The sequence below is a fragment of the Aphidius gifuensis genome, linkage group LG2 (genome assembly GCF_014905175.1).
Source record: "Aphidius gifuensis isolate YNYX2018 linkage group LG2, ASM1490517v1, whole genome shotgun sequence".
In the NCBI taxonomy this organism is placed as follows: domain Eukaryota; kingdom Metazoa; phylum Arthropoda; class Insecta; order Hymenoptera; family Braconidae; genus Aphidius; species Aphidius gifuensis.
Genome location: NC_057789.1, coordinates 17,146,723 through 17,173,320, shown reverse-complemented (window position 1 = coordinate 17,173,320; position 26,598 = coordinate 17,146,723). Strand labels below are relative to the sequence as shown.

Below are 26,598 nucleotides of genomic sequence, written 5' to 3'. Positions count from 1 at the left end.
TGCAAAATCTTGCAGCAAGATCTGTCATCACTAGATAATTACTAGAATTTTGATAGAATGATTTCCGTTTGGCTGATGCCTTAAAAAGCCTTGCAAGACTATCACAGCCAATGTGTGCATTCCTTTAATAAAAATTTTTTTTTCGTTTTGCGATTTCGCCCTGTAATACCGGCCAAAATTTTATAGGAAAAAGCTGTTTCTTGTAGTGGCAGTACTGGCACATGACATTATTTTTTTTGGCTTCCAATTATTAGATGGATAACTGTTCAATGTTTATATCAAACTGAAATAGATAGAAAATTGACTTGTTGTGATTGTTTGTTATTGTTCAATGTTTATATCAAACTGAAATAGATAGAAAATTGACTTGTTGTGATTGTTTGTTATTGTCACATAGGTCGCACCACACATTATCGTAAGCCTGGAATATTGCATAGAGAATTTTATCATTTTTGTCGTTGTTTCTGTTTCTAGTTTTTAGTCGGTATTACAGGGCAAAATTGCAAAACGAAAAAAAATTTTCTATTAAAGGAATGCACCCATGGAAACATGTTCCATTTTTTCCTGCAAGATCTTGCTGCAAGAACTTGCATGAGATTTCTATAGCGTAGAGACACCGCTTAATATAGAAAAGTTTATAGGGGTGTTTAAAATTTTCATATATTTGATTTAAATCACTGCCATCTTGATATACCGAACCAAAATATTGTATTTGCCTATGCTTGTAAACAAGGCTGATATAATTCTGAGCGATCTGACCATGCGCAACAGGTAAAATCACTAAGAAAATCACTAGGAAAACCACGTCAACCAGGAATATATCATTAGTTTTATGAGAATTAGGACAGCCATGTTTACAAGTTCGGCACAACTCAAGCAAAATGACGCGACCGAGATTTTATTAGTCCGACATTTCGTGCTCGTTTCATCGAGTGGGTCCAAGAGGTTTCCGGTACTATCGAGGTTAAAATCATTTATGGCGTCAATCTGCTTAAGCGGCGTCTCCACGCTATAGAAATCTCATGCAAGTTCTTGCACGAAATAATGGAACATGTCCTATTATCTGCGATAGTCGTGCAAGATTCTTTAAGGCTGATTTCCACCAAAGTTCTAGTAATTATCTAGTGATGAAAGATCTTGCTGCAAGAACTTGCAAGCATTTCTATAGCGTGGAGACACCGCTTTATACCCATTCTTTGGGCTCAAACTCACGACAAGCTAAAATTTCTGCTTGTTAACATGGCGGTTGTTAAAATAACTGAATAATAACTAAATTTACGAAATTAAAACTCAATTATCACTCAATTTACGAAATTTACTGCAATTCACAAGGCATCACAATTTAGGGTTTTTTCCTCCACTGGCGGCGCTTGTAAAGCTTCACTGGGTGCATTCCTTTAATAAAAAATTTTTTTTCGTTTTTCAATTTCGCCCTGTAATACCGACTAAAAACTAGAAACAGAAAAAACGACAAAAGTGATAAATTTCTCTATGCAATATTCCAGGCTTTACAGTTTACGATAATGTGTGGTATGAGCTATGTGACAATAACAAACAATCACAACAAGTCAATTTTCTATTTATTTCAGTTTGATATAAACATTGAACAGTTATCCATCTAATAATTGGAAGCCAAAAAAAATAATAAATAATAAATAAATAACAACAAATTGCGCGTATACTGTTTGTATTTATATGGATATACAAACGCGCGACATACGCGCTCGCGAGAGAGGGGGCTGACGATCACGCATACATAGCCCTAACGGCAGCTCGCAATTTGTTGTTAAATTAATAACCCAGTAAATAATTATTAAAAATATCTGAAAATTTGTAAAAAACTTCTTGATATACTGCTTAACAATATTGCCACTGACAAGTTACTCAATTTTTAAATTTCTCCGACTCTTTTTTCATTCAAAGTTAGACAAATTGAATTTTTCCTCGACATTAAATAATCATATAATAAAAATTAAACAATATGAATAAATGAGTTTTTTTATTATACTGTTGCAATCGGTAGCTTATAATGAAACTAAAGTCAAAATTTCAAGTCAATTTATTACTTTTTAAAGAAGTTGTCTCGAGTTATATGATTAAAAAAAAGTATTTTTTTCAAAAAAAAAAATTTCGTTTTATTTTTTATCCCGTAAACTAATTATCATATAAAAAAGTTTATCTGGAGAAAAATATGTATTTTTTAATTTTATCGACTGCTGTATTTTTTTTTTTTTAATTTTTCAATTTTAATTTTTCTTATTTTCCACCCACAGCAACATAGGGCCTAAAAGAAGCGCCTTTGGAAATTCTATCTCCCTTAATAAAAAAAAGCATTACTTATTTAGCAATTTTTTTTATCTCCATATAATGAAAAAAAAAAACACAATTTTTTTTTTTTTTTTTCTTTACAAAAAATACCGTCATGGCACCAGTACTCGGACACCCTCTAGTAGTCGGAAACTTGGCTGTTATTCAGTAGTTATGCCGATAATTTTTATTTTAAAATTCAAACAATTTTTCTAAATATTTCCACGTCTTATACTCTTTAATTTAAACAGATGGTTTTTGTTTTACAAATAATAGAAATATTAAAAAAAAAATATTAAAGGTAGATAAAATTATGTGATACTCAAACGGCTATCAGAGGGCACTGTGAGTAGTCGTCGTCGAGTGATTGTTACTAATTAAACCATTAATTTATGCGTCTGTCAAGTATAATTAATTTTAGTGTTTGATATTATTTTTTGTAAAAATGTTTGAATTATCCGATTAGATAAAAAAAAAATTTTGATAAAAATTTCATGAATATGAATAATAAAGTCCGACTACTGGGGACCTTTAATTGTATTTGGGACCAGTACCCGGATACTAATAACAACTAGTAAAACCGACAACATTACCGAACATAACCTAAATTTGTTTGACATTCATATTTTTTCTTTGTCTTAAAACTGGTACTTAACGTGTGCAACAACTGGTTCTCATAGCTTTTAGATGTCCGGATACTGGAGAAATTGAAAAATTTTTTAAATAATGAAATTTTTATTGAATTTATAATTTATACGAGTTTTTTTTTAAATTAAGGGAGTTCGAACAACACTCAATATTCTTCAACTTTTTTTAAAATTTTTAGAGTAGGTTTATGAAATAGTTATCTATCTTAGGCCGAAATTTCAGAAGTCTATACCTGCTAGTAAAATAGTTATTAATGTTTAAAGTCAACAACTTTTAACGTGTACGCTAACGTAAAAAACAAAAAATGTTAATAAAAAAACATCATATCTTGAATTTTCATGGTGTTCTTGTCTTCACACCTAAATAAAAAACTATCTGTATAAAACTTCAAAATCTTAGAATAATTATAGAAAAAAAGAAAAATTCAAGTTACCTGCTAGAAAGTTAAAACAATTAAAAAAATTAATTAATAAAAAAAAAAGTAACAAAAAATTTGTGATGCAAAATTGATAGATGTAGATTGATGGTGATGAACGACAAATATCTGTATACTGAAAAACCGATGCAACCAAAAAATATAAATTTAATAATGTGCAATCCGCACTTAGCGCCTAACAAGGCTTGCTTATAATATTTTTTTTTTTGTTAATTAATTAAATAGTGATTTTGAATTTAATTTATTAGTTTTTTTAAATTTTTTTTTTAAATTATATATTTTTAGTTAAACATGTTTTAATAGTATCATTTTATAATAAATATATAAATTATAAATAATAAATATTATATAGTACAATCATTATATATATATAACAATATTATATATACACAACGTATATGTATTGGTAAAGATTATATATTTAATAAATTTATATATATAAATTGTATCAAATATATTATAATTTATATATATATATTTATAGTTTAAATAGTTTTATTATATATTATATAAATTTATATATAAAATTATATATATACTATATCAATTATATATAAGATTTAATGTATATTTTATATAAAATTTTATATGTATATATAAGTTTTATATAAATTATATTTTATATAAATTTTATCAATTTTCATGAAAAATTTCTAATTTCAAAAATCAAAAAAAAATTTCCATCAGGATTCGAACCCGGACCCTTCTGGTTGGGAGGCGAGAACTTTACCTCGAAGCCACAAATCTTGTGATAGATTTCTATCAAAATATACATAAGAATATGACAATTCTAAATTTTTTTACTTTGCTGTTTTAATCACAATTCTATTACTGACTTTTATTCAAATATATAAAATTTTGATTTTAACATCTCTTCGTTCATATTATTATGAAAAAAAAGATAAAATCGGTATTTAAACCAGAAAGTAAAAAAATTGAGAAAAGTCATGTTCTCATTTATATTTTTACAAAGATCTATCATAAGATTTGTGACTTCGAGGTAAAGCACTTACCTCCCAACCAGAAGGTCCCGGGTTGGAATCCTAATGGAAGATTTGTTTTTGATTTTTTTAAATTAAAATTTAAGAAAATTTTTGAATAAAAACAATTCATGGGAGAAGGAGGGGAGGGGGGGAATGTAATAAAAGTTATATAAAAAATATATATAATTCTATATAAACTATTATATATAAATTATATATATTCGTTATATATAAATTTTATATAAATTATATACACGTTTTCGCCCAATCTTATATATATAATTGTTATATATAATTATTATATATAATTTTATATATAAATTATATATTTTTTTTCCGTGTGGGATACTGGTGCCATGAAGGTACTATTCGTACGGAAAAAATTTATTTGAAAGAGTTATAGAATTTTAAAAAACAATTTTTGAACCTAATATGAAACCTCTGCGACTACTCTATTCTGAGTTATAGCTTGTGCCGTTTTCATTTTTTAGGCAAACTATAACTCGTGATAAAATAAAGATAGAGACTTCGTATTAGACTCAAAACATGATCTATGGATCACATTTTTCATAAAAAATTGAAAAAATCCGATTTTTTTTTAAATTTACTTTTTAGGAAGAATCTTTTTCTTAGCTGCTGCTTTTCCTTATAAAATAAATGCAAATTATTTTAATAAATTAAAATACCAAGAAAAAAAATTGATATAAATAACCCTGGTGGAAATAATTCTCCGGAATTTCTCCGGATTTGCTCCGGATTACTCCAGATTATTCTGAATTGCTCCGGATTATTTCGAAATTGCTCAATTGTAGCAATTCTAAAATACTCGAATTCCTGTGTAAAATGAGGGAAAATAAATGACCAAAAAATTTTAATGGGCCAATTCCAAAGCGATACGGAGTTTTCCAAACTTTTACGGAGTATTTCCGAAATTTTACGGAGTTTTTCGGAATTTTACGGAGTATTTCCGGAACTTTACAGAGTTTTTCCGGAATTTAACGGAGAAATTATTCCCACCAGGGAAATTAATAAATAATAAAATTCTTTTGCAATAATAATGTAATTGAATATACTCATTAATTAATAAATTACGAAGAATAACTATTTATTAAATATTAAATAATAATAAATAAATGAACCAATAAATTTAAAAACAAATTAATAAATTAATTATTAATTTGTTAATATATTTACATTGAAGATGAAGTCAACTATCTGAAATCGGCCGCTCGAAAAAATCGCGGTAAAAAATCCTGTTAAGAATGTGGCTTTTGATTATTAGAAGAATTAACCTCAGTTCAATAATTGTATCAAACTGAAATAAATTAAAAATCGACTTGTTGTAATTACTTGTTATTTTTTGTTATTGTCACATAGGTCGTACCAGGATAGCTATTCTCGACATAATTAACCCACCTACATGGGATAACATGAAAACGCTTGAAAGCGATATAGTCGTTTGATGGAAACCATTGAAAAAGATACAAATAAAGCTAAAAATTAAGGTGAATTTCCACAAAATAGTTATCCCAGTCGCTCGGGATAACTTGCGGATAATTATGTCGAGATAGCTATCCACGGGTGCCGTAGCTATTCTTGGTCCCGTATTGCGGGAGTTATCGCGGATCCCGCAATAACGATTCGCCGACAAGAAATTTTAGTCGCGATAGAAAAAGATAAAAGCGCTTGTTGTTGCTTTCATCCCTGGTAGAAATAATCTCTCCGGATTTTCTCCGGATCTCTCCGGATTTTCTCCGGATCTCTCCGGATTTTCTACGTAATTGAGACTTCCGGAGATATTTACGGAGTAATCTCCAAACTATTTCTATAATATCTCCGGATTTTTTCCGGAATTTTGACTTAAAAAAACAAACACAAAAAAATTGAAAAATTAATAAGAAAAAGTAGGAATAAGAGTTTACATACAATAAATAAAAAAGAAATTTTTTCTGAAAAAATCCGGAGAAAATCCGAAAAAACTCCGGAATAATATCTCTGGAAGTCTCAATTGCGTAGAAAATTCGGAGAAATCCGGAGACGATCCGAAGAATTCTGCAGAAAATCCGGAGAAATCCGTAGAAATCCGGAGATAATCCGGAGAAAATCCGGAGAGATTATTTCTACCAGGGATGTGAAGCTGCTATAGTGGTATGCAAACGCAAAAATAAGGTAAAATTTACATGAAAGCAACAAAAAGCGCCTTCATGCTTTTCTATCGCGACTAATATTTCTTGTCGGTGAATCTATATTGCGGGAACCGCAATATCTCCCGCAATACGGGATCAAGAATAGCACCCCAGATATTATCAAAAACTGTAAAGTCCGGGGGCAATATCCAAATTCAGCCCCGTGGCACTCCCATGGTGAGGGACGTGACTTATCGTCCATTCTGGTTTCCATGACCATCCGTAATCATTTTTATTCTTTGACTAGTTTCGTCTAGTTTTGCCAAATTCAAAATAATGGACTTAGAAAAAAAAATGAAATTTTACAAAAAAAAAACTAAGTCCCTTAAAAAATAAAAAAACTTAGATATCTACATTATTCTACTTAGCTGTAATTGTAGCCACACAATCAATATCTACATCATTTTACCAGCAAAATTTTTTCCTCAGCTACATTTTTTACTTAGCTAGATTTTTTACTGAGCTTCAATTATAGCCAAACACACAATATTTACATAATTTTACCATCAGCTTAAGTTTTCCCTTAGCCAGATTTTTTACTTAGTTTTAGTTATAGCCAAACACACAATAGCTGTGTTCGATGGTCGTCTCGGCTCAGTTCCGTCTCACTTACGGCTCACTTATGGCGCTAGCGACGTACGGTTGTTTGAAGAACTACGAAGGCACAAAATCTCAATACAGGTGCCTATCTATATCATCCCTAAAATTTTTATTTTTATTTCTATTTCTTTCATTTACTATTTGCTCTTACCTGAATTATATTATCTATATTCATGTTGATTATATATTTATTAATTTATTGTAATAGATTATTATGATGACACTGTTTGCATAAAGTAAATAAACAATATTTATTGGGGCATTAATACAGTGATGATATAGATAAGCACCTGTATTGAGATTTTGTGCCTTTGTAGTTCTTCAAACAACCGTACGTCGCTAGCGCCATAAGTGAGCCGTAAGTGAGACGGAACTGAGCCGAGACGACCATCGAACACAGCTAATATCTGCATCTGTAATAATTACACGTGTAATTGCCAAGGTGTTGCTTAGAAAACTTGACACTATATTACACACGTATAATTCTACTGGTAGATTACTGGTAGTTCCTACTAGTAGTATTTACCAGTAGAATTCCAGTAATATACTGGTTGGAAATTACTGGTAGGAGCTACCAGTTATCTACCGTATAGAGTAGATTACCGGTAGCATATAATCCTACCAGTACCCGTATTCAGCACCCGTATTCAGAGGATGTTCTCATTAGGGCTTTTTTTTTTCCGATGGCGGCGCTTGTGAACTTTTTATATAGATTTTACATAGAAAAGCTTCACAAGCGCCACCATCGGAAAAAAAACGCCCTAATGAGAACATCCTCTGAATACGGGTGCAGAGGATGTTCTCATTAGGGCGTTTTTTTTCCGATGGTGGCGTTTGTGGAGCTTTTCTATGTGAAATCTATATAAAAAAAATTTTGTCAAGCGCCATCAGCGGAAAAAAAAAGCCCTGATGAGAACAATTTTGCCCCGTGAATACGGGTGCCGACAGTGATGGGTAAATGGTCGATTTTTGAGGTTTCATACACTTACAGTAAGATACTGTAAGATACTGTAAGAAACTGTAAGATACCTCTGACGCCATTTTGAACATTCTTATTGACTGTCGACAATTAGTTCTTATTGCTCGATATATATTAGTACATGTAATTTATTTGTTATATAAATATATATAAAATCAAGGAAAACCAGTTTGAAGGAATTAATGTTGCTTGAAACATAATTTTTTGGCAACATTAATTTCTTAGCTCCATCCTTTCCTTAGCTACTGCTTTTCCTCGGACATTTTCTATTTATTAAATAAATAATATACATGTCATTTTATTTTTAAAAGATGGAAATGTCCAAGAAAAAGCAGTAGCTAAGGGAAAGATGGAGCTAAGGAATTACAGTTGCCAAAGAAATTCTTTTTTAAGCAACATTAATTCCTTAGCTACATCTTTTCCTTAGCTACTGCTTGTTTTTGGAATTTTTATTCATTTAATAAATGAATTACATGTATTTATCGAATAAAAAAAATTGTAGCACGAAGGTTCCACTTTTATTCGTAGAAGGCGCTGGGAACGCAATGTAAGATACCTTGATGTATGAAACCGATGATGTAAGATACGGTATCTTACATGGTATCTTACACATGTAAGATACCGAGGTATCTTACCTACCCAACACTGGGTGCCGTTGTGGTTATCTGGGCGTACGTGTCCTAAAATTTTTGTTGCGCCACTGATGAAAAAACCAAGGGGTGCATTCCTTTAATAAAAAATTTTTTTTCGTTTTGCAATTTCGCCCTGTAACTGACTAATAACTAGAAACAGAAACAACGACAAAAGTGATAAAATTCTCTATGCAATATTCCAGGCTTTACAGTTTACGATAATGTGTGGTACGAGCTATGTGACAATAACAAACAATCACAACAAGTCAATTTTCTATCTATTTCAGTTTGATATAAACATTGAACAGTTATTCATCTAATAATTGGAAGCCAAAAAAAATAATGTCATGTGCCAGTACTGCCACTACAAGAAACAGCTTTTTCTTATAAAATTTCGGCCAGTATTACAGGGCGAAATCGCAAAACGGAAAAAAATTTTTTATTAAAGGAATGCACCCACGTTCTTCAGTAGTATGTGTGTGCACGGCAACACACTAGCAAACAAAGTTTACGCCGTACGCCAAAAGGCCCAAAACCATGCTTGTGTTCATGTCAGTGTGCCGCGCATCTAGCAAAGTTTTAGTATTTTAAAGTTATTTATTCTTTAAAATCCACGTCAGAAAAAATTCAAAATTTTTTATCGTATGTATCTTTGTAATCACTAAAATTTTGTAGTAAATGAAAGGTTTTTTAATAGACAACGAATATGCTAAAAATCAAAATGTGAGGTTTCTCCCTATCCTCATGTATAAAAGTTATCAACTTTGAGACTAATTTTCTCAAAAGAGCCACGTCAGAAAAAATTGAAAAAAATTTACCAGAGATATAATTATTTCATTTACAAAATAAGCCAAAAAAAAAAACAATTCAATAGAAATTCAATCTCTGGGAAGCAACCTTAACTCATTTGCCAGAAAATAGCATATTTTGTCATATTTTTTGTATGCTAGCAAAATCATTTTGATAATAGTTTTTTAAAAAAATAATGTTTTCTTCTCGATCACGTCGTTGTTTTAATTATGCGATTTTGTCGTTAAATTATTACGCAAGAAATTTTTTAAGTAATACCATTTTTTTTACATTTCTTCTTGTACATTGTCATTTGAAGTTTCTTGCATGTGGTCATCTCACAACTAGTTCTTATATATACGATACGGATCCATCATATTTATATTCAAAAAATATGACGATATAATAAGAAAAAAATTTAAAAAATCAATTTTTCCCGTAATTGTTTGAAAGAAGTAAAAATGAAACGTAAATAATTATGTTTAATAAATATTAAAAATCTTCCAGATGTTATAATATGCCATAAAAAATTAGCGAGTTATGACATGATACGCCATAGAGACATGATCCACTATAAAATGACATAAAAAGTTGGCGGATTATGTCATATTATGGCATGATATGCCATAAAAAATTGGCAGATTATGACATAATATGCCGTAAAATGCCATAAAAAGTTGGTAAATTATGTTATATGTTCAGAAACTTTCATTTTTTCGGATCTTCAAGATGGCGGTGATTCAGCCCGCTAATTTAGATAGGCACTGATTGAAAAAAACCAGAAACTTAGAAAAAGAACGAAGTTTCCCCGCCGGGAATCGAACCCGGGTCTTTTGCTTTCCGGGCAAACGCCTTGACCACTAACCACAGGGCTTCTTATTTTTTTTAAGTTTCATCAACTTAACTCCGACGTCCTTTTATGCGTCAATTCATTTTTTGCCATCTTGAAGATCCGAAAAAATGAGAGTTTCTGAACGGACCCATGATAGGTGCTTTCTTTTGGGTGTTTATTTTTTTTCACTTTAATGCGCATGATCGTGCACATGCGTATGTCATGCAAAATTGAGGAGAGAGCAGTGGCGTCGAAACAAATAATTCTTAAAAAATGAGAATTAAAACATGGCTGATCCAGCTCCTTATGTCCTACGCTGTTGCAATCTGACTTTTTGCCGACTGCTCATTCAACTGCGCATGCGCGAAAATAAACAGGAAAAAAAATAAACACCCAAAAGAAAGCACCTGATGTGATCTCCATCTGCGCACGCGTCGGCGCAGACGTGCAGAATTATTTATCTTAAGGTGAAACACAAGTTATTCTGTTTTACCGGTAAAGTCTGTATGCTTTTACATACAAAAAAAATACTATTATTATTATTTTAATTTTTTCCTATATAAAACACATGGGCTTTACCGGTAAAACAGAACAACTTGTGTTTCACCTTAAAAAAAATAGCTGTGCATTAGCACTGCACCCGTATTCACAGGGCATTACAATTTAGGGCTTTTTTCATCCACCGGTGGCACTTGTAGAGCTTTTATATGTAAAATCTATATAAAAAAAATTTTATAAGCGCCATCAGTGGCAAAAAAAAGCCCTAAATTGTATAAAATTTGCCCTGTGAATACGGGTGCTGGTATTATATTTATATTTAAGGGATTACCTCGGCCAAATTTTGGGGTATAGGAGAGGGGATAAAGCCTATGGTATGCGCCCAAGAAGACTAGAAATGCAGGAGAACTTACTCCCTATCTCGCCTGTATATGAAAACCGTATCGCTATGTGGTCGCCGCATAATTGAGGGGCGCTAGTAGTACCCGGGTAACGTGCGGGACTTGTATCGCTTTTTTTTTACAATGCGCACAATACAAACATACTCTGACAAACATCATGTGTATAATGCTCTATTAGTGTTTGTCAGAGTATGTTTGTATTGTGCGCATTGTAAAAAAAAAGCGATACAAGTCGCGCACGTTACCGGGGTACTACTAGCGCCCTTCAATTATGCGGCGACCACATAGCGATACGGTTTTTTGAGGCAAGTTCGTCCTCCTGTATTTCTAGTCTTCTTGAATGCGCCATATTGCCTCACAGATAAGCTTTTACACAATAAATGTGTGCGTGAGCGACCAAACCCCACACATAGTTCAGATCCCTATAATAACCTAATATTATTAATCCCTGAAATATATTTTATCAACTTTTTATTTTTTCGCAACAGATTTTTTTTTTTATTATCTTATGTTTAAATGAAATAATTATCTACATTCTCAATTTTTTTCAATATTTTTTTGTGTGGTTTTTTTTAGATATTTACTGTCAAAGTTGACAACTTTAACACGCAAGCTATAGGCGGTACCTCATATTTTTATTAATAACTTTTTTAAAACGCAACAGATAACGTTGAATTTCTATCAGTTTGTAGTGCTAGAAAAGACAAATTTTTTAATATAAATTTTTATTTTTTCGTCTGTTGCGTTTAAAAAATAAATGACTTTAAAATTCAAAAATTTCGCGAGAAGCGCAGCACACAGACATGAACACAAGCCTGGGGGACGTTCCAAAAATCACTCGGAAACTCGGAAGGTCAAGATTGTGATCATAGAAAATTTTTGATATTTTGTTGTGGTAGACATGATTTTTTGTTCATGTATTTTTATAGGCACAAAACAATAAATTATTATTGTTTAATTATTAATAATAATTATAAAAAATACTTTTCACAATTGTAATAAGTAACAAAAGTAAATGGCATATGCAATATGGCTGTTTTTGTTGCTTACAATATCTACAGTAACCTCTAGTTACTTTTAAGTTTATTTTATCTCTATATTTTTTCATCTACTGCGCCGGTCCGGGTTTCCGAGTGATTTTTGGAACGTCCCCCTGGCTTCAGTGTGCGATGGGTACGATGTAATCTTCACTTGCTAGTGTGTATCTAAGCACACACATACTACCAAAGAACTTGGTTTTTTCATCAGTGGCGCCACAAAAAATTTTAGGTCACGGGAATAAAAAATAGCGTTATTAATATACGGGCCCTCCGTGGCATAAATATTAGTTCGGTGATGCGACTGGAAAAAAAAAATTTTATTAACGGAATGCACCCATGCACCCTTGCACCCACTTAGGGTGTGAGTCTGGATTTTTTACTGGTAAAAAAAAAAATTTTTTTCAAACTGTTTTTAACCACCAAAAAGCAGAGCTATAAACCTGCGCCGACTCATACTGCCCACCTTAAGTTCGTTATTCATCTTTTTCACTTTCTACTGCTATTTACAATTAATTTATAAATTTATGTTGCGATTAATTAATAAAAATTAATAAGATTTACAACAATTATCTCAATTCAGTATGGCAAATATTGCTAAGGAATTAATGAAGATTACTAATTAATTTGGTTGGCTACATACTTTTTTTAGCTGTTTTTTATAATTTATTCATTAAAAAGCTATTGACAAAAAAAAATACTTCAACTGCGCCACACAAAAAAAAAAGTAAACAAAAACACCATGTGACTTCGAATCTTGATGAGACTAGCGTTATCACCGGCAAAAAAACGTAATACGTGCTTTCTTTTGTGTATTTATTTTTTTTCACTTTCATGCGCATGATCATGCACATGCGCCTGTCATGCAAACTTGATGAGAGAACAGTGGCGTCGAACAAGGAATGCTTAAAAAATGAGAATTAAAACATGGCTGCTCCAGCCTTTCATGCCCTACGCTGTTGCAAACTGACTTTTTTCTGACTGCGCATACGTGAAAATGAACAGGAAAAAAAGATCTGGTAACGTTTGTTGGGGCGTGTGGCCCGCGTTACCCGTTGAAAATTAAAAATTTTCAATACTCCGGCTAGGGGCATGATTATTTCAAATTATTGCTGAAATATAATTTAATGGTTTATCAACAATAACATTACTCGAATCAAGGCTTTTTTTTGGAGCCTTATAAACATTTTATTTCAACTCTATGATAACATTTTTTGGTCCGTTTTTTTGATTTTTTATTCGGCGAGTCATAACTTTTGTTATAATCAAGATAGGTAGTTCGTATTAGGCTCAAATTATGCGCCTTAAAAAAATCTAGTGACAGCATTGGGGTATCTTCTTTCTCTCAATAACAGTTTTCGAGCAAAAAAATTAAATATCCGAATTTTTTGTCAAATTTTGAAGTTTTTTTTTTTTTTCTCAAAAACTATTATAGATAGGGGAAAAAACCTATTATGCGGGCGATAGAGTTTTTTGAGACGCATAATAGGTGTGTTCGTTCACTTTTCACACCGAGCGTATTCACGGAGCGTATGCAAGGAAGCGCTAGCGTTTTGCGGTCATTTGAAGAAACTGTAGTAACTAAAATTTACTATTTATTTATTGCTATTCGTTTTTTCCAGTTCTTTCGCTCTCTTTCATTATTATTAATTGGTAACTTGTTCTTGCGTCTGAGAAAAAATTATTAAATTAACAAAATAAACACAATTACTGAAAATAACGAATGTTTTAGTAAATTTTAGTTACTAAAGTTTCTTCAAATGACCGCAAAACTCTAGCGCTTCCTTGCATACGCTCCGTGCATACGCTCGGTGTGAATAGTGAACGAACACACCTAATATAAGCCTTATACGAAGTCTCTCTCTTGATTTCGCGTTGAGTTATTCATTGCGCCGTTTTTCAGTTTTTTTTCGGCGAGCCATAACTTTTGTTATAATCAAGATAGGGAGTTCGTATTAAACTCAAATTATGCGCCTCAAAAAAATCTAGTGACGGCATCAGGGGTTTTTTTTCTCTCAAAAACGGTTTTCGAGAAAAAAAATTAAATATCGGAATTTTTTTTTCAATTTTATAGTTTTTTTTTTTTTTCTCAAAAAACTATTATAAATGGAAAGGAATTTTGCAAAGCGGGCGATACAGTTTTTTGAGATACATAAATTGAGCCTAATACGAAGTCTCTACTATGATTTTGCGTCGAGTTATTTATTGCGCCGTTTTTATAACTTGTAAAATTTTCACATAAAAACGTATGAACTATTTTAAGTTACATAAATAATAATTTAAGAATAATGAAATATAAAACAGAAAAGATTCACGAACAAAAAACCTTCGGTGATAAATACTCTCTGATGGATAGTTTAGACACCACAAATTTTTAAGTAAGAAAAAAAAATTCTTCAAAATTTACATTTTAGTTTTTTGATTAAAAACTATTATCAATAGAGCAAAAAACCTATTACGCAGGCGATAGAGTTTTTTAATGCGCTTCTTTTGAGCTTAGCACGAAGTCTCTCGGTTACTTAGTTCGTAAGTTATGAGCGTTTTTTTTTTTTCACTGATGAATTCAAGACTGCGGCTGAGCCTATGGCTACTAGCCTCCGTAAAAAATAAATACACAAAAGAAAGCAATGGGTGCATTCCTTCAATAAAAAATTTTTTTCCGCTCTGCAATTTCGCCCTGTAATACTGACTAAAAACTAGAAACAGAAACAACGACAAAAGTGATAGAATCCTCTATGTAATTCTCCAGACTTTGAACATTTACGATAATATCCTGTGCAACCTATGTGACAATAACGAGCAATTACAACGAGTAAATTCTCTTTTTATTTCAGTTTGACATGAATATTGAACAGTCATTTAGATAATTTTTCCAATAATTGAAAGCCAAAAAAAATAATGTCATGTGCTAGTACTGCCACTACAAGAAACAGCTTTTTTCTATAAAATTTTGGTCGGTATTACAGGGCGAAATTGCAGAGCGAAAAAAAATTTTTTATTAAAGGAATACACCCATGAGGTGCTTTCTCTTGTGTATTTATTTTTTTTACTTCACTGCGCATAATCATGCACAAATTTAAGCCATCCAAAGAAATGCTTTCACGTATGACTACAAGTACTTTATATTATAAACCAAATGTTAAAGAAAAAGAAAATTATATTAATGATGATGATGATGAGTTATCGGGACTTTCGTTTGATACAAACTAAATATTTTAATTAAAAAAAAAATTAAACAATATATATTGGGTGCATTCCTTAATAAAAAATTTTTTTTCGTTTTGCAATTTCGCCCTGTAATACCGACTAAAAACTAGAAACAGAAAAAACGACAAAAGTGATAAATTTCTCTATGCAATATTCCAGCCTTTACAGTTTACGATAATGTGTGGTATGAGCTATGTGACAATAACAAACAATCACAACAAGTCAATTTTCTATTTATTTCAGTTTGATAGAAACATTGAACAGTTATCCATCTAATAATTGGAAGCCAGAAAAAATAATGTCATGTGCCAGTACTGCCACTACACGAAACAGCTTTTTCCTATAAAATTTTGTCCGGTATTACAGGGCGAAATTGCAAAACGAAAAAAAATTTTTTTTTAAAGGAATGCACCCATTGTTTTTTAATTAAAAATATATTTTACATTAAAGAGTACTAAAATTCATATGATAAAAATTAAAAAAAATTAATATGAAAAATGTCATTATTAATAAATAATTATATTAATAAAAATAAGTAAATATGAATAAATAAATAAATAATAAAAAAAAAAAATTAATTGCATGGTTTCATTTAATTTATTTCAATAAAAAATTTAAAATTTCATTTTTTACCATAATGTCCATAATGGTATCCATTTTACCATATTTTCCCCTCCTTCATACCATATTGCTGTTTTTAGAGTTGGCAACGCTGACCTACTGACTTGCTCCATTCATATATTTAATACTACTATATTGCGCATGGGGCTCGATTTTGCTGGTTCCTCAAACGGTGCAGACAATCTCTCTGTCGCAGTCCTTGGAAGATTTAAGCAATGACAAGAGTGGGGATTCGACAGAACTCGGAATAGCACAACACATATACAGGTTTCCTCATACGTGAGATTAGCTGTGTATAAATAAACAATAGTCTGACCGAATTCATTTTTATTAATTACGTTTATTTATCAATATTTTAAAAGAATATTTTAAAAATAAAGAAACATGTTTATAGTAATATTATATGCATCATATATTTAAAAACAGAAATAATACGCACACAAATTCATTGCGCATGCATGTAAGTCGAGTTCTGCCGAATCCCCACTCTTGTCATTGCCTAAATCTTCCAAGGACTGCGACAGAGAGATTGTCTGCACCGTTTGAGGAACCAGCGTTCCACTTATGGGAAAGCATAGGCGATGCGCAATATAGTAGTATTAAATATATGGCTCCATTCTGTGACCTTCAGTAAAGCAGTAAAATTCGAGAGATTACCCTCCTTGTAGACCTCCATGCCGGTCATTCGGTCAATTAACAACCCTACACCCATTGTATTAATTTTTTTGTTATTTTTTTGTATACATATTACATATAGTGGCTGAAAAATCATTGAGTGCAATTGAGTGAATATTGCTACCACACATTGCTTGATTAACACTAAAGTACTTGTAGTGTAAAGACAATGGCAAGTCAGTTTAATGAGTCACAAGAATCTCTTAACATTTATTTTGTTATACTTGCAAAACATGGAGATAAAGATAACTGTTCGGAAAATATGTGCGAAGCTTATGAGGTGATTTACAATTTTTCAATAGCCTTGTAACTGTTTTATTACTTGATTATTTTATCTACAACATATCTATATATTTATACAATATATTTATTATAGATTTGTTTAAATTTACTGATAACATTTTTTTAAACATTAATTACTAATAGAAATGCGTAGCCAACGAACTGTCACCGGCTTGGATTCATGAAGACGACTGCACTAAACTGACACCAAAAAAAACAGATATTTTTGTTTTTCAAGAGTTTGACGGGAATCTTTTCAACAAATTAAAAACAACAAAATGCTTGTAAGATTGTATTCCAACAAAAAAGTTATCATTATATTTTTATCATTGATCATGAATGAATGTAAAATTAAAAACATGAATACCAGCCTAAAAGTTTAAGATATTAACGAAAATAAAACAACAACTAATATTTTATCCATCATTCTTAAGTTCTTAGACTCGTATTTAAGTTTTTGACTTATAAGTCATTAAACATTGCAATATGTATTTACAATAACTTATTTCAGAACTAAAAATACTGTACAAACTGAATTTTTTTCCTCACAAACATACACCAATTTAACAAAACACTTTTGGCATTGCAAATTAATCCATAAATAAATGCAGTTTTTGCAATATTTTGAGTCTACATAACAGTATTTTTATGTGATTGAATTAAATTGTTATTTAGGATCCTTTATGATGTATTCACAAGTAGAGGAAAAAAGCATATTATCAGAATTCTTTTTTTCAGCAGGATAATTGGACCAAAATGTCTTCTTCATTGTTTTTTGACGAACTCTCCGGTACCTAAAGGTACATCTCCAGTTTTTACTACTGCCATGGAAAACATGGTTATCGCAGTATCTGGTTTTACGCCTGAAAAAAAAGAAAAAATTCAACAAAAAGTAGAGTACATGGGTGGTATCTACATGAAACAACTACGCTCATGTGTAACACATCTCATAACAGATTCAGTTTCATCAGCGAAATATGAAAAAGCATCAGAAAAAGGTATTGAAATATTTTCTGAATCTTGGATAAATGCAGTGTGGGAAAAAAACCAAAATGAATTTATAAAAGCATCGGATCCGATATTCAATAATCACAAGAGTCCAGTTTTCATGAATTTAGTGGTTACATCGACAGGTCTTTCCAAACGTCAAAAAGAAGAAGTGAAAAAGTTAATTAATGAAAATGGTGGTGAGTTTTCAGGTCCACTTGATGGTACTAGAGTAAAAATTGTGTTGGCAAAAGAATATTCTACGATAAGTGAGAAAATTAAATATGCAATGCACAATAGCATTCCTTGTCTTCGATATGAATGGGTAAAAAAAAGTTTGCAAGCAAATTATGCATTGCCTTATAGTAGTTTTATTATTTCCCCAGGTGAAAATAAGTCAAAGTCTTCAACACCTGAAAAAAATTTAAGTTGTCCTTCTTTGAATTTTTCTACAATTAGTTGTATATCCAAAGACGCACAAAATGTTAATTTTATTGAAGAAACACTGACAAGTACTATAAATTCGATATCTCCTGCAACTGTTGGTGCTACTGTTTTCACTGCGCCTATACAGAAAAAATTAAGTACCCAAACTTGTCAAAATAAGTTTGACATTAATAAAATTGACATGTACCAAGTTAAAAACGCAGGACCTTTTTTAGACGGTTGCAACATTTATCTGGCTGGGTTTTCTACGATTTCCAAAGACAAAGTAAATAAAATTTTAAATTTAGGTTCTGCAACACGATTTGATGATATTTCAGATGCTCTCACACATGTTATAGTTGAAGACAGCATTAAAGCAATACAAGATTTAAAAAGTATCGAGTCAAAAAACTTGAATCCATATATATTGCATTTAGATTGGTTGGAGGCCAGTTTAAAACAGAAAAAACCTGCACTAGAAGATAATTATTTATTTTCCAATAAAGATGTCAATAAAGTAGCACCTCCTTCACCACTGAGTAAAAAAAATCTTCAAATGCTGATCACAGAAAATAACGGCCAACAATCACCTTCACCACCAAACTTAAATGATACTTCAACAAAAAAAAACACAAATCATGATGATGATGATGATGATGATGATAACTCTATCATGAAACAATATCGTCAACCAACTGTTACTGAACGCACTCTTGATCATTTATTACAATCAAAAAATACTTCACCATCAAAACCCAATAACAATAAATCACAAAACAGTGCTAATTTAGATGGACAAGATATGTCGGAAATACCATTTTCTCAAACATCAGATTCAGAGAGAATATTTGAAGGTATTACATTTTTAACAGTTGGTTTGGAAAGTGAAGAGAATGAATCAATTATTGCAAATATATCTAGTCTTGGTGGAAAAATTGTAGCGACAAATTTCTCCGGGGTTCCAGATTACGGAGTTGTACCTTTGGAAGGTGTAATTTTAAAACACGCTGTTAATGAAATAGTCACAAATTTGTGGGTCCATGATTGTATAGACAATGAAAGTTTAGTTTCTATAGAATATTATCATAAACCATTATCAATAAATAGAAATATTAAGCCACTCAAAGATTGTGTGATCGCTATTAGCTCTTATGGCGGAAAGGAACGGGAATATTTGTCAGAATTAGCAGTGGCGCTTGGTGCAACTCATCAAGAAACATTTGCACGGAAAACAAATCCTGAAAAAGGACTTTTTGGTGGAACCCATCTTATATGCACATCTCCCGAAGGAAATAAATATAGTGCAGCTGTCAAATGGAATTTACCGGCTGTAAATAAAGATTGGTTGATAGCATGTGCTGAGAGACAGCAGTTAGTTGATGAAAAGTCTTTTTTAATTGGAGAAACAATAGCTCCAGAGAGACAAAATCAAGATAATCTTTTAGTTAAACAAATAGTGCCTTCATTAACACCAAGTTTTACCAATCGAGTAGTTATAACACCTAAGCGGAATTTACAGGTCAATTCGCCTTGTTCTGTAAAATCACTAGAGACTCCAATTGTTGATAAGCGCTTGAGTCTTGCTCAAGATGGTTCACAAAGTTCACCGTTTAATTTTGCAACTCCTGAAACGCCGTATGGTCAAGTTTTTAAAGAAAACCCATCCCCAGAAACTCGAAAAGTATGCGCTAAATGGATTGAAGGATTTCCTGACAAAACCGAAGAACCACCAAAGAAAAAAAAACGTATTATCGATACACCATTGACTGAATTAAAACGTAAAATTTGGTCAGGAATGAAAAAACCGATTACTGAAAGCGATGAAAAAAATTTAAATTCGAGTATTCTCAATATTCAACAATTTGACAATGAAAATAATTATTCAGATTATTCAAAAAGATTACAGCACGATGAAAAAGATTCCGTAACCGAAAACAAAAACCCAGAATTGTCGTTACCGATAAATCGACAATTATCATTCAATGAAGATACATCAAAAGAAAATGATATTCAACAACAATTAGATGAAATGAACAAACTTCTTCGTGCCAATTCGAATAGTTCAACAGAAAGTCGTTTTTCTATTCATGATGGTAATGGAAAAATATATGAACCTAAACACCGAGAAAACAACATACAGGCAACTCTACCTGAAAGTGTCGGATGGGAAGATCCTCATCCAGTATTATTAAAATCTACACCGTCATCTGATGATGCTACAACGGAAATCACTGATACTAACTTAATACCACGTAAAAAAATAGTAAAATTTATGCTTTCAGGAATTAAAGACCGTTCAGGCTATGAACAAGTAATAGAAAACTTAGGAGGACAAGTATCTACCGATTCAAATTTTGATATAACTGCAACTCATTTGATTTGCGTACGACCAGCTAGAAATGAAAAAATGTTGGCAAGCATTGCTGCTGGTAAATGGATTCTTCATTGCTCATATTTGCGAGATAGCGAAACAGCTGGTAAATTTTTAGATGAAAACGATTATGAATGGGGAAATCCCAAAATGACAGCTGTTGGAACAAAGTTAATAAATGACATAGAGCATACATTAGCTAGTGCTGCTCATCGATGGCGTGTTAAACGAAAAAATGGAGGTGGTGGAGCATTTGAAGGAATGATAGCAATGCTACTTGTAAATAAAGATAAACATGAACAATTTGAAAGACTTATACAGGCTGGAGGTGGTTTAGTTGTTGAAGCGAAGCCACCGTACTCCAGTCAAAAAGATAAAAAAGTCACTCACTGTTTCGTGAGCAATAAATTGGATCAACCAACTGATTGGGCTATGCTTGCAAGCAAAGGCATACTTTGTTTTCAACCACAGTATTTAAATTTACAATTAACAACAAATGAGCCTATCAATCCCCGTGATCACGTGATTCAAGAATTTAAAAAATACTTAGCTCTAGTACCACAATAATAAGAATACATTTTTTTATATCGTCTTTATTTACATATTTTTTTAAGTAAATAGAAATATTCGACGAAATTTCATTTTATTTGATGAAACTTGTTTTAAAATTATTGTTAAATAAAGCAAAGTAGTTTAAATTTGTAATTTTTTTTAATACACAATTTATACAGAGGTTTAAATACCTAAAAAATTATTAAATCCAAATGAATGAATCAAGAAAATTTATTTTATAAACCTAATCTGGCAGGAGTTCTTCTATAAAGAGCCGGAGTTCCAGGTTCCCTTATGCCTGGAGTTAAAATTTCTTTCTTTCTTATTGATGCCTGTTGTTTTTCACTTTCTTCTTTTGCTCTGGTACGCATTTCTGCTTCGGCTTCTTTCATTTGTCCTTCCATTTCATGCATATGCAGCATTGCCTGTTTTCTATTTGCTTTACCGCTGCCACCTGTTTCTTTAACACTAAAAAATATTTGACCAAGTTCAGCAAGCCAATGACCATCAACTGCAGTAACACATTGCATATACTCTTTTGCAGTCATTATAAGTTCATGATACACAACATAATCTGGTGTAAAACCCATTCCAAATAATGCTGATGTTGGATGCAAATGACAAGGCATTCCAGTTCGACAATTAACGTATCCTCCAATGCCTTTTAACCTTGCTGCTTGATGAAAATATGCAGCACAGATACATTTTCTTACAATATCCCATTCAGTACCACAAGATACAACATTCATTTTTTGCTGTTTCAATATATCCTCCAGTTGCTGCCTTACTTCTCTTACTTTTCTCATAGCTTTAGCATGGACAAAGTGCTCATTACACCAAGAAGATGAATAACCATTTGATTTCCATTGTTGGTAAACATGAAGAAATGTAAGATGATCAGATTCAGGAACTTGGAATTTTTCTCTGGCTGAATCTGAGTCTTCTTCACGACCTTTGGGTCTGTAAAATATTGATGGTACAGAAAGCATTGAAACTATTATAAGAATTTCAGCTGTACAACCCAATGTTGAAGCGACAATTATCATTTGACATTGAGGTGGATCCAGCGGAAATTCAGCCATTTGTCTGCCTAAAGAAGTTAATCTTCCAGTATGATCTAGTGCACCGAGAATCCACAACTGATAAAGGGAATTAAGAATATTGTCTTGCGGAGGTGGATCCATAAAATGAAATGCCAATAAATCTTGTACACCGAGAGATTTAAGTAGTAAAACAGTATTTGCCAAATTTGTTCTTTGTATTTCAGGTACACCTGTTAAAAGTAATTCATCAAGATACTGTCGTCTTGTATAAAGCCTATAACAGTATCCTGGACCCGTACGACCAGCTCGACCGCTTCTTTGATCGGCATTTGCTCGAGATACTGGATATACCTGAAGAGCATCCATACCAATTCGAGGATTGTAAACTTTGAGTTTACAGTAACCAGAATCAATAACAAATACAATTCCATCAACAGTAAGTGAAGTTTCAGCAATATTAGTAGCAACCACACATTTTCTAATACCTTGCTCTGATTTTTGAAAAATTTTTGCTTGAAGATCAGAGGGTAACTGTGAATATATTGGCAGTATTGAAAGCTCGGGCGCGGTATCAATCTCACTTAAACGTTCTTCAAGAGATTCGCATGTCACTTCAATGTCTTCTTGGCCAGGCATAAATACTAAAATATCACCGGACCGTGGTTGAAGATGAATTTGAAGTACTTGTTTTACAGCAGCATCAACATAATCTTCAACGGGATTTTTAGAGTGATTAATATCAACTGGAAATGTTCTTCCAGGAATTGTATACATAGCAGCATCACCAAAAAAAGCTGCAAACTTGCTTGAATCCATTGTGGCTGAGGTTACAATCAGTTTTAGATCCTGACGTCGAGCTACAACTTCCCTCAAAAGACCAAACAGAACATCAGTTGAAAGAGATCTTTCATGAGCTTCATCCATGATTATGACACTATATCGATCAAGATCACCTTCTCTAAGTGACTCTCTAAGTAAAATACCATCGGTCATGTACTTGATAACAGTATTTTTAGATGTACAGTCCTCAAAACGAATGGCATAGCCCACTTCATCACCAAGACTTGACGTCATTTCATCAGAGACTCTTTTTGCTACGGACATAGCAGCAACTCTTCTTGGCTAAAAGAAAAAAAAATTGAGTCAATATATTAATTTTTTAAGAAAACATGTATTATGTAATAGTTAATGTCTACTCACTTGGGTGCAACCAATCATTCCATTCTTTGAATATCCATCTTCGTGCAAATATTGTGTTAATTGGGTTGTTTTTCCGCTACCAGTTTCACCTACAATTATAACGACATTATTTTCTCTTATAATATTTAATAACTCCTGGCGTACAGCAAAAGCCGGAAGAGATCTACGTTGATTTTGTATTTGTCTTTTTTTGAGATTGTAATCGGCAGTATTTGTCATAACAGTATTAATATGACTAGCATATTTTTGACCGGCTTTAAAATCAGTTTCTGTATTTGGGGCTTCTTTATCTTCATTTTTTCGATTTTTGACACCCATTATATTACCAATATTAGTGCCGTCAAGTTCCCAATGTTTTTTTTGGGCTTTACGACGCTCTTTTTGTTCTCGATGAGCACGAACAAGAGCTGAACCTTTTCGCGCTACTAATGCCATTTCTGATGTTGGATCTTTAACTGGAATCACTGGTTCTGGTTGTTTTGTAAAAACTATTCGGCCATCTAAAAATGGTGGAACTACGTTATGAACCAAGAGATGAACTCTGGCTTCTGCCTCATCATCGGGATCATTGTCATGTTCGAGAGAGCTCACAACTCCAGAAGTCAACATTCTGTTTCTTTCCCAGAGCTCATTATCTTTATTTATTTGTCGCTGTTGTGCAGAGACACGTTTTTGTCGTTTGGCTTCAAGCTCTTGTTCTTTTTTTTGAGTATATTCTTCAGAAACATCTGGAAAATGTGACGGGTGACAATCATCAAGAGCATACCATTCTCTATCAAGCCGCTGTTGTTCTTGCTCCCATTGATACTTATCAACGTCTGGGAGTAGTGGTGTTGAACTTGATATTTTCCGATTAGAATTCCATGGATTATGCTTAAATGAAGGAGTGAACTCAGATCGTGTTGAATCTTTGTATGACTTACTACTCCCGTTGAGTTTCGGCGTTGGACAATCCCATGAGGATCTATGACGAGATTCTTTGTCCAAGTCTTCATCTTCATCGTCCCAATTACTTTTTGATGTTGGATTCTGATAAATTAAGAAAATACATTGATTATCATATCGTGAAATGATTAATAAGTACTTTTAATTAAGTCATTTAATTTCCGTTTGAAAAGGAAAAGAAATAAAAAGAAGTTTTATAAACTAACCCTTGCTTTGAATTGTGGAGTTTGTGGTTCATCTTTAAATCTAGGTGTAATTCGACTTCTACTACGCTCACATCTACGCTGATCTGCATTACATTTATAATCTCTCCGATGCTTATAAAAATTAGAATCACGATCACGTTGCCTGATGTGTGTGTTGGATTCTGATTTTCTAGCATCAAGGCGTTGTCGTCTCAATCGATCTTCAAGTCGCCTTTGTGCCTCGTGATTTACTCCACCAGTGTGTGTTGGAGTTTCTTGAGCAGGTGCACGGTATTTTCTGTTTTTACCATCATTTTTTGAGGTCGACGCTTTGGGAGAATTTTCGTGATTTCTTGAACGTTTTTTTTCTGCCAATTTGTCTAAACCCAATATTGAAGGCATTTTAAACGTATGATCTGAAACTTTCTTACGTATAATTAAACCACCAGCTTCATTCATATCACATCCCTCCAAACGTTCCATATTATCGTTACTGTACGGCATCACTTATTTACAGTTTATATATAGGTATAATGAGATGTTTGTTATCCCAACCCAACTATCATGATTTTATGTAATTTTTACAGTCTTATATAGATGTAAATATTTTTTGTCTTATATCTATATATTTTTAGATCGTTGACTCTAAGAATGGCTTGCGGCCTGTGGCGCCATGTCTCAATCCTCGGGAATCAGAAAACACCGTAAATGAAAAAGTCTTTCTGACATAGGGTGCATTCATTTAATAAAAAATTTTTTTTCGTTTTGCAATTTCGCCCTGTAATACCGACTAAAAACTAGAAACAGAAAAAACGACAAAAGTGATAAATTTCTCTATGCAATATTCCAGGCTTTACAGTTTACGATAATGTGTGGTACGAGCTATGTGACAATAACAAACAATCACAACAAGTCAATTTTCTATTTATTTCAGTTTGATATAAACATTGAACAGTTATCCATCTAATAATTGGAAGCCAAAAAAAATAATGTCATGTGCCAGTACTGCCACTACACGAAACAGCTTTTTCCTATAAAATTTTGGCCGGTATTACAGGGCGAAATTGCAAAACGAAAAAAAATTTTTTATTAAAGGAATGCATCCATAGTATTGCGATTCCATCTATAAATATATCATCGAAAATTATAACTCTTAAACATAATAAATATATCTTATTTATCATTCATCTTGTGGCATAACATTATATCGGATAAAAGCAAAATAGTTTAATATGTAACTAGGAAAAGTCGATTTACGTAAAGTATTCAAGTCGGACATAGTGCCAACTGGATATTTACCGACATTCAATATCCCTATTACGGACTAAATGAGCTTAAAGAGACTTTATTTTTCGGATGTTCACCCTGAACGGTGTAACCGAAACTAGCGCTCCGGGCCGCAAGCCCTAAGAATACCAAAGAATACTATTGTAAAAATCATGGAGTTTAACACCTCCATGGCCTCCATGGTGAAAATACAGCACCCGTATTCAGAGGATGTTCTCATTAGGGCGTTTTTTTTCCGATGGTGGCGTTTGTGAAGCCTTTCTATATGAAATCTATATAAAAAAAATTTTGTCAAGCGCCATCAGCGGAAAAAAAAGCCCTAATGAGAACAATTTTGCCCCGTGAATACGGGTGCAGCAGTCCTACAGTCAGTGATGGGTAATTCGACGATTTTCGGGGTATCATACAATCATACGTATCATACGTATGATACTACATAAAGTGTATGATAGTTGAAACTGCCCTCTTTTTTTATAAAATGAACTAAAT

General features: G+C 32.3%; 2 protein-coding genes across 4 annotated transcripts; one reads left to right on the top strand and one right to left on the bottom strand.

The window, feature by feature from the left end:
- The first annotated feature begins 16,617 nt into the window (after positions 1-16,617).
- Positions 16,618-21,519, top strand: LOC122849209 (DNA topoisomerase 2-binding protein 1-B). 3 transcript variants are annotated; one of them, XM_044147850.1, is made up of 3 exons: positions 16,618-17,111; positions 17,258-17,397; positions 17,855-21,519. In XM_044147850.1, exons 1-3 carry the CDS (start codon positions 17,001-17,003, stop codon positions 21,462-21,464), a joined length of 3,861 nt encoding a protein of 1,286 aa, XP_044003785.1. In that variant the 5' UTR covers positions 16,618-17,000; the 3' UTR covers positions 21,465-21,519. The 3 variants fall into 3 exon arrangements, with proteins under 3 accessions (XP_044003785.1, XP_044003784.1, XP_044003783.1); XM_044147849.1 differs by having other exon boundaries at positions 17,852-21,519; XM_044147848.1 differs by having other exon boundaries at positions 17,837-21,519.
- On the bottom strand, positions 21,475-25,790 carry LOC122849213 (pre-mRNA-splicing factor ATP-dependent RNA helicase PRP16). Its single transcript, XM_044147865.1, has 3 exons — positions 24,844-25,790; positions 23,693-24,721; positions 21,475-23,614 (listed from the first exon to the last, which is right to left on the bottom strand). Exons 1-3 carry the CDS (start codon positions 25,324-25,326, stop codon positions 21,686-21,688), a joined length of 3,441 nt encoding a protein of 1,146 aa, XP_044003800.1. The 5' UTR covers positions 25,327-25,790; the 3' UTR covers positions 21,475-21,685.
- Positions 25,791-26,598: the final 808 nt, after the last annotated feature.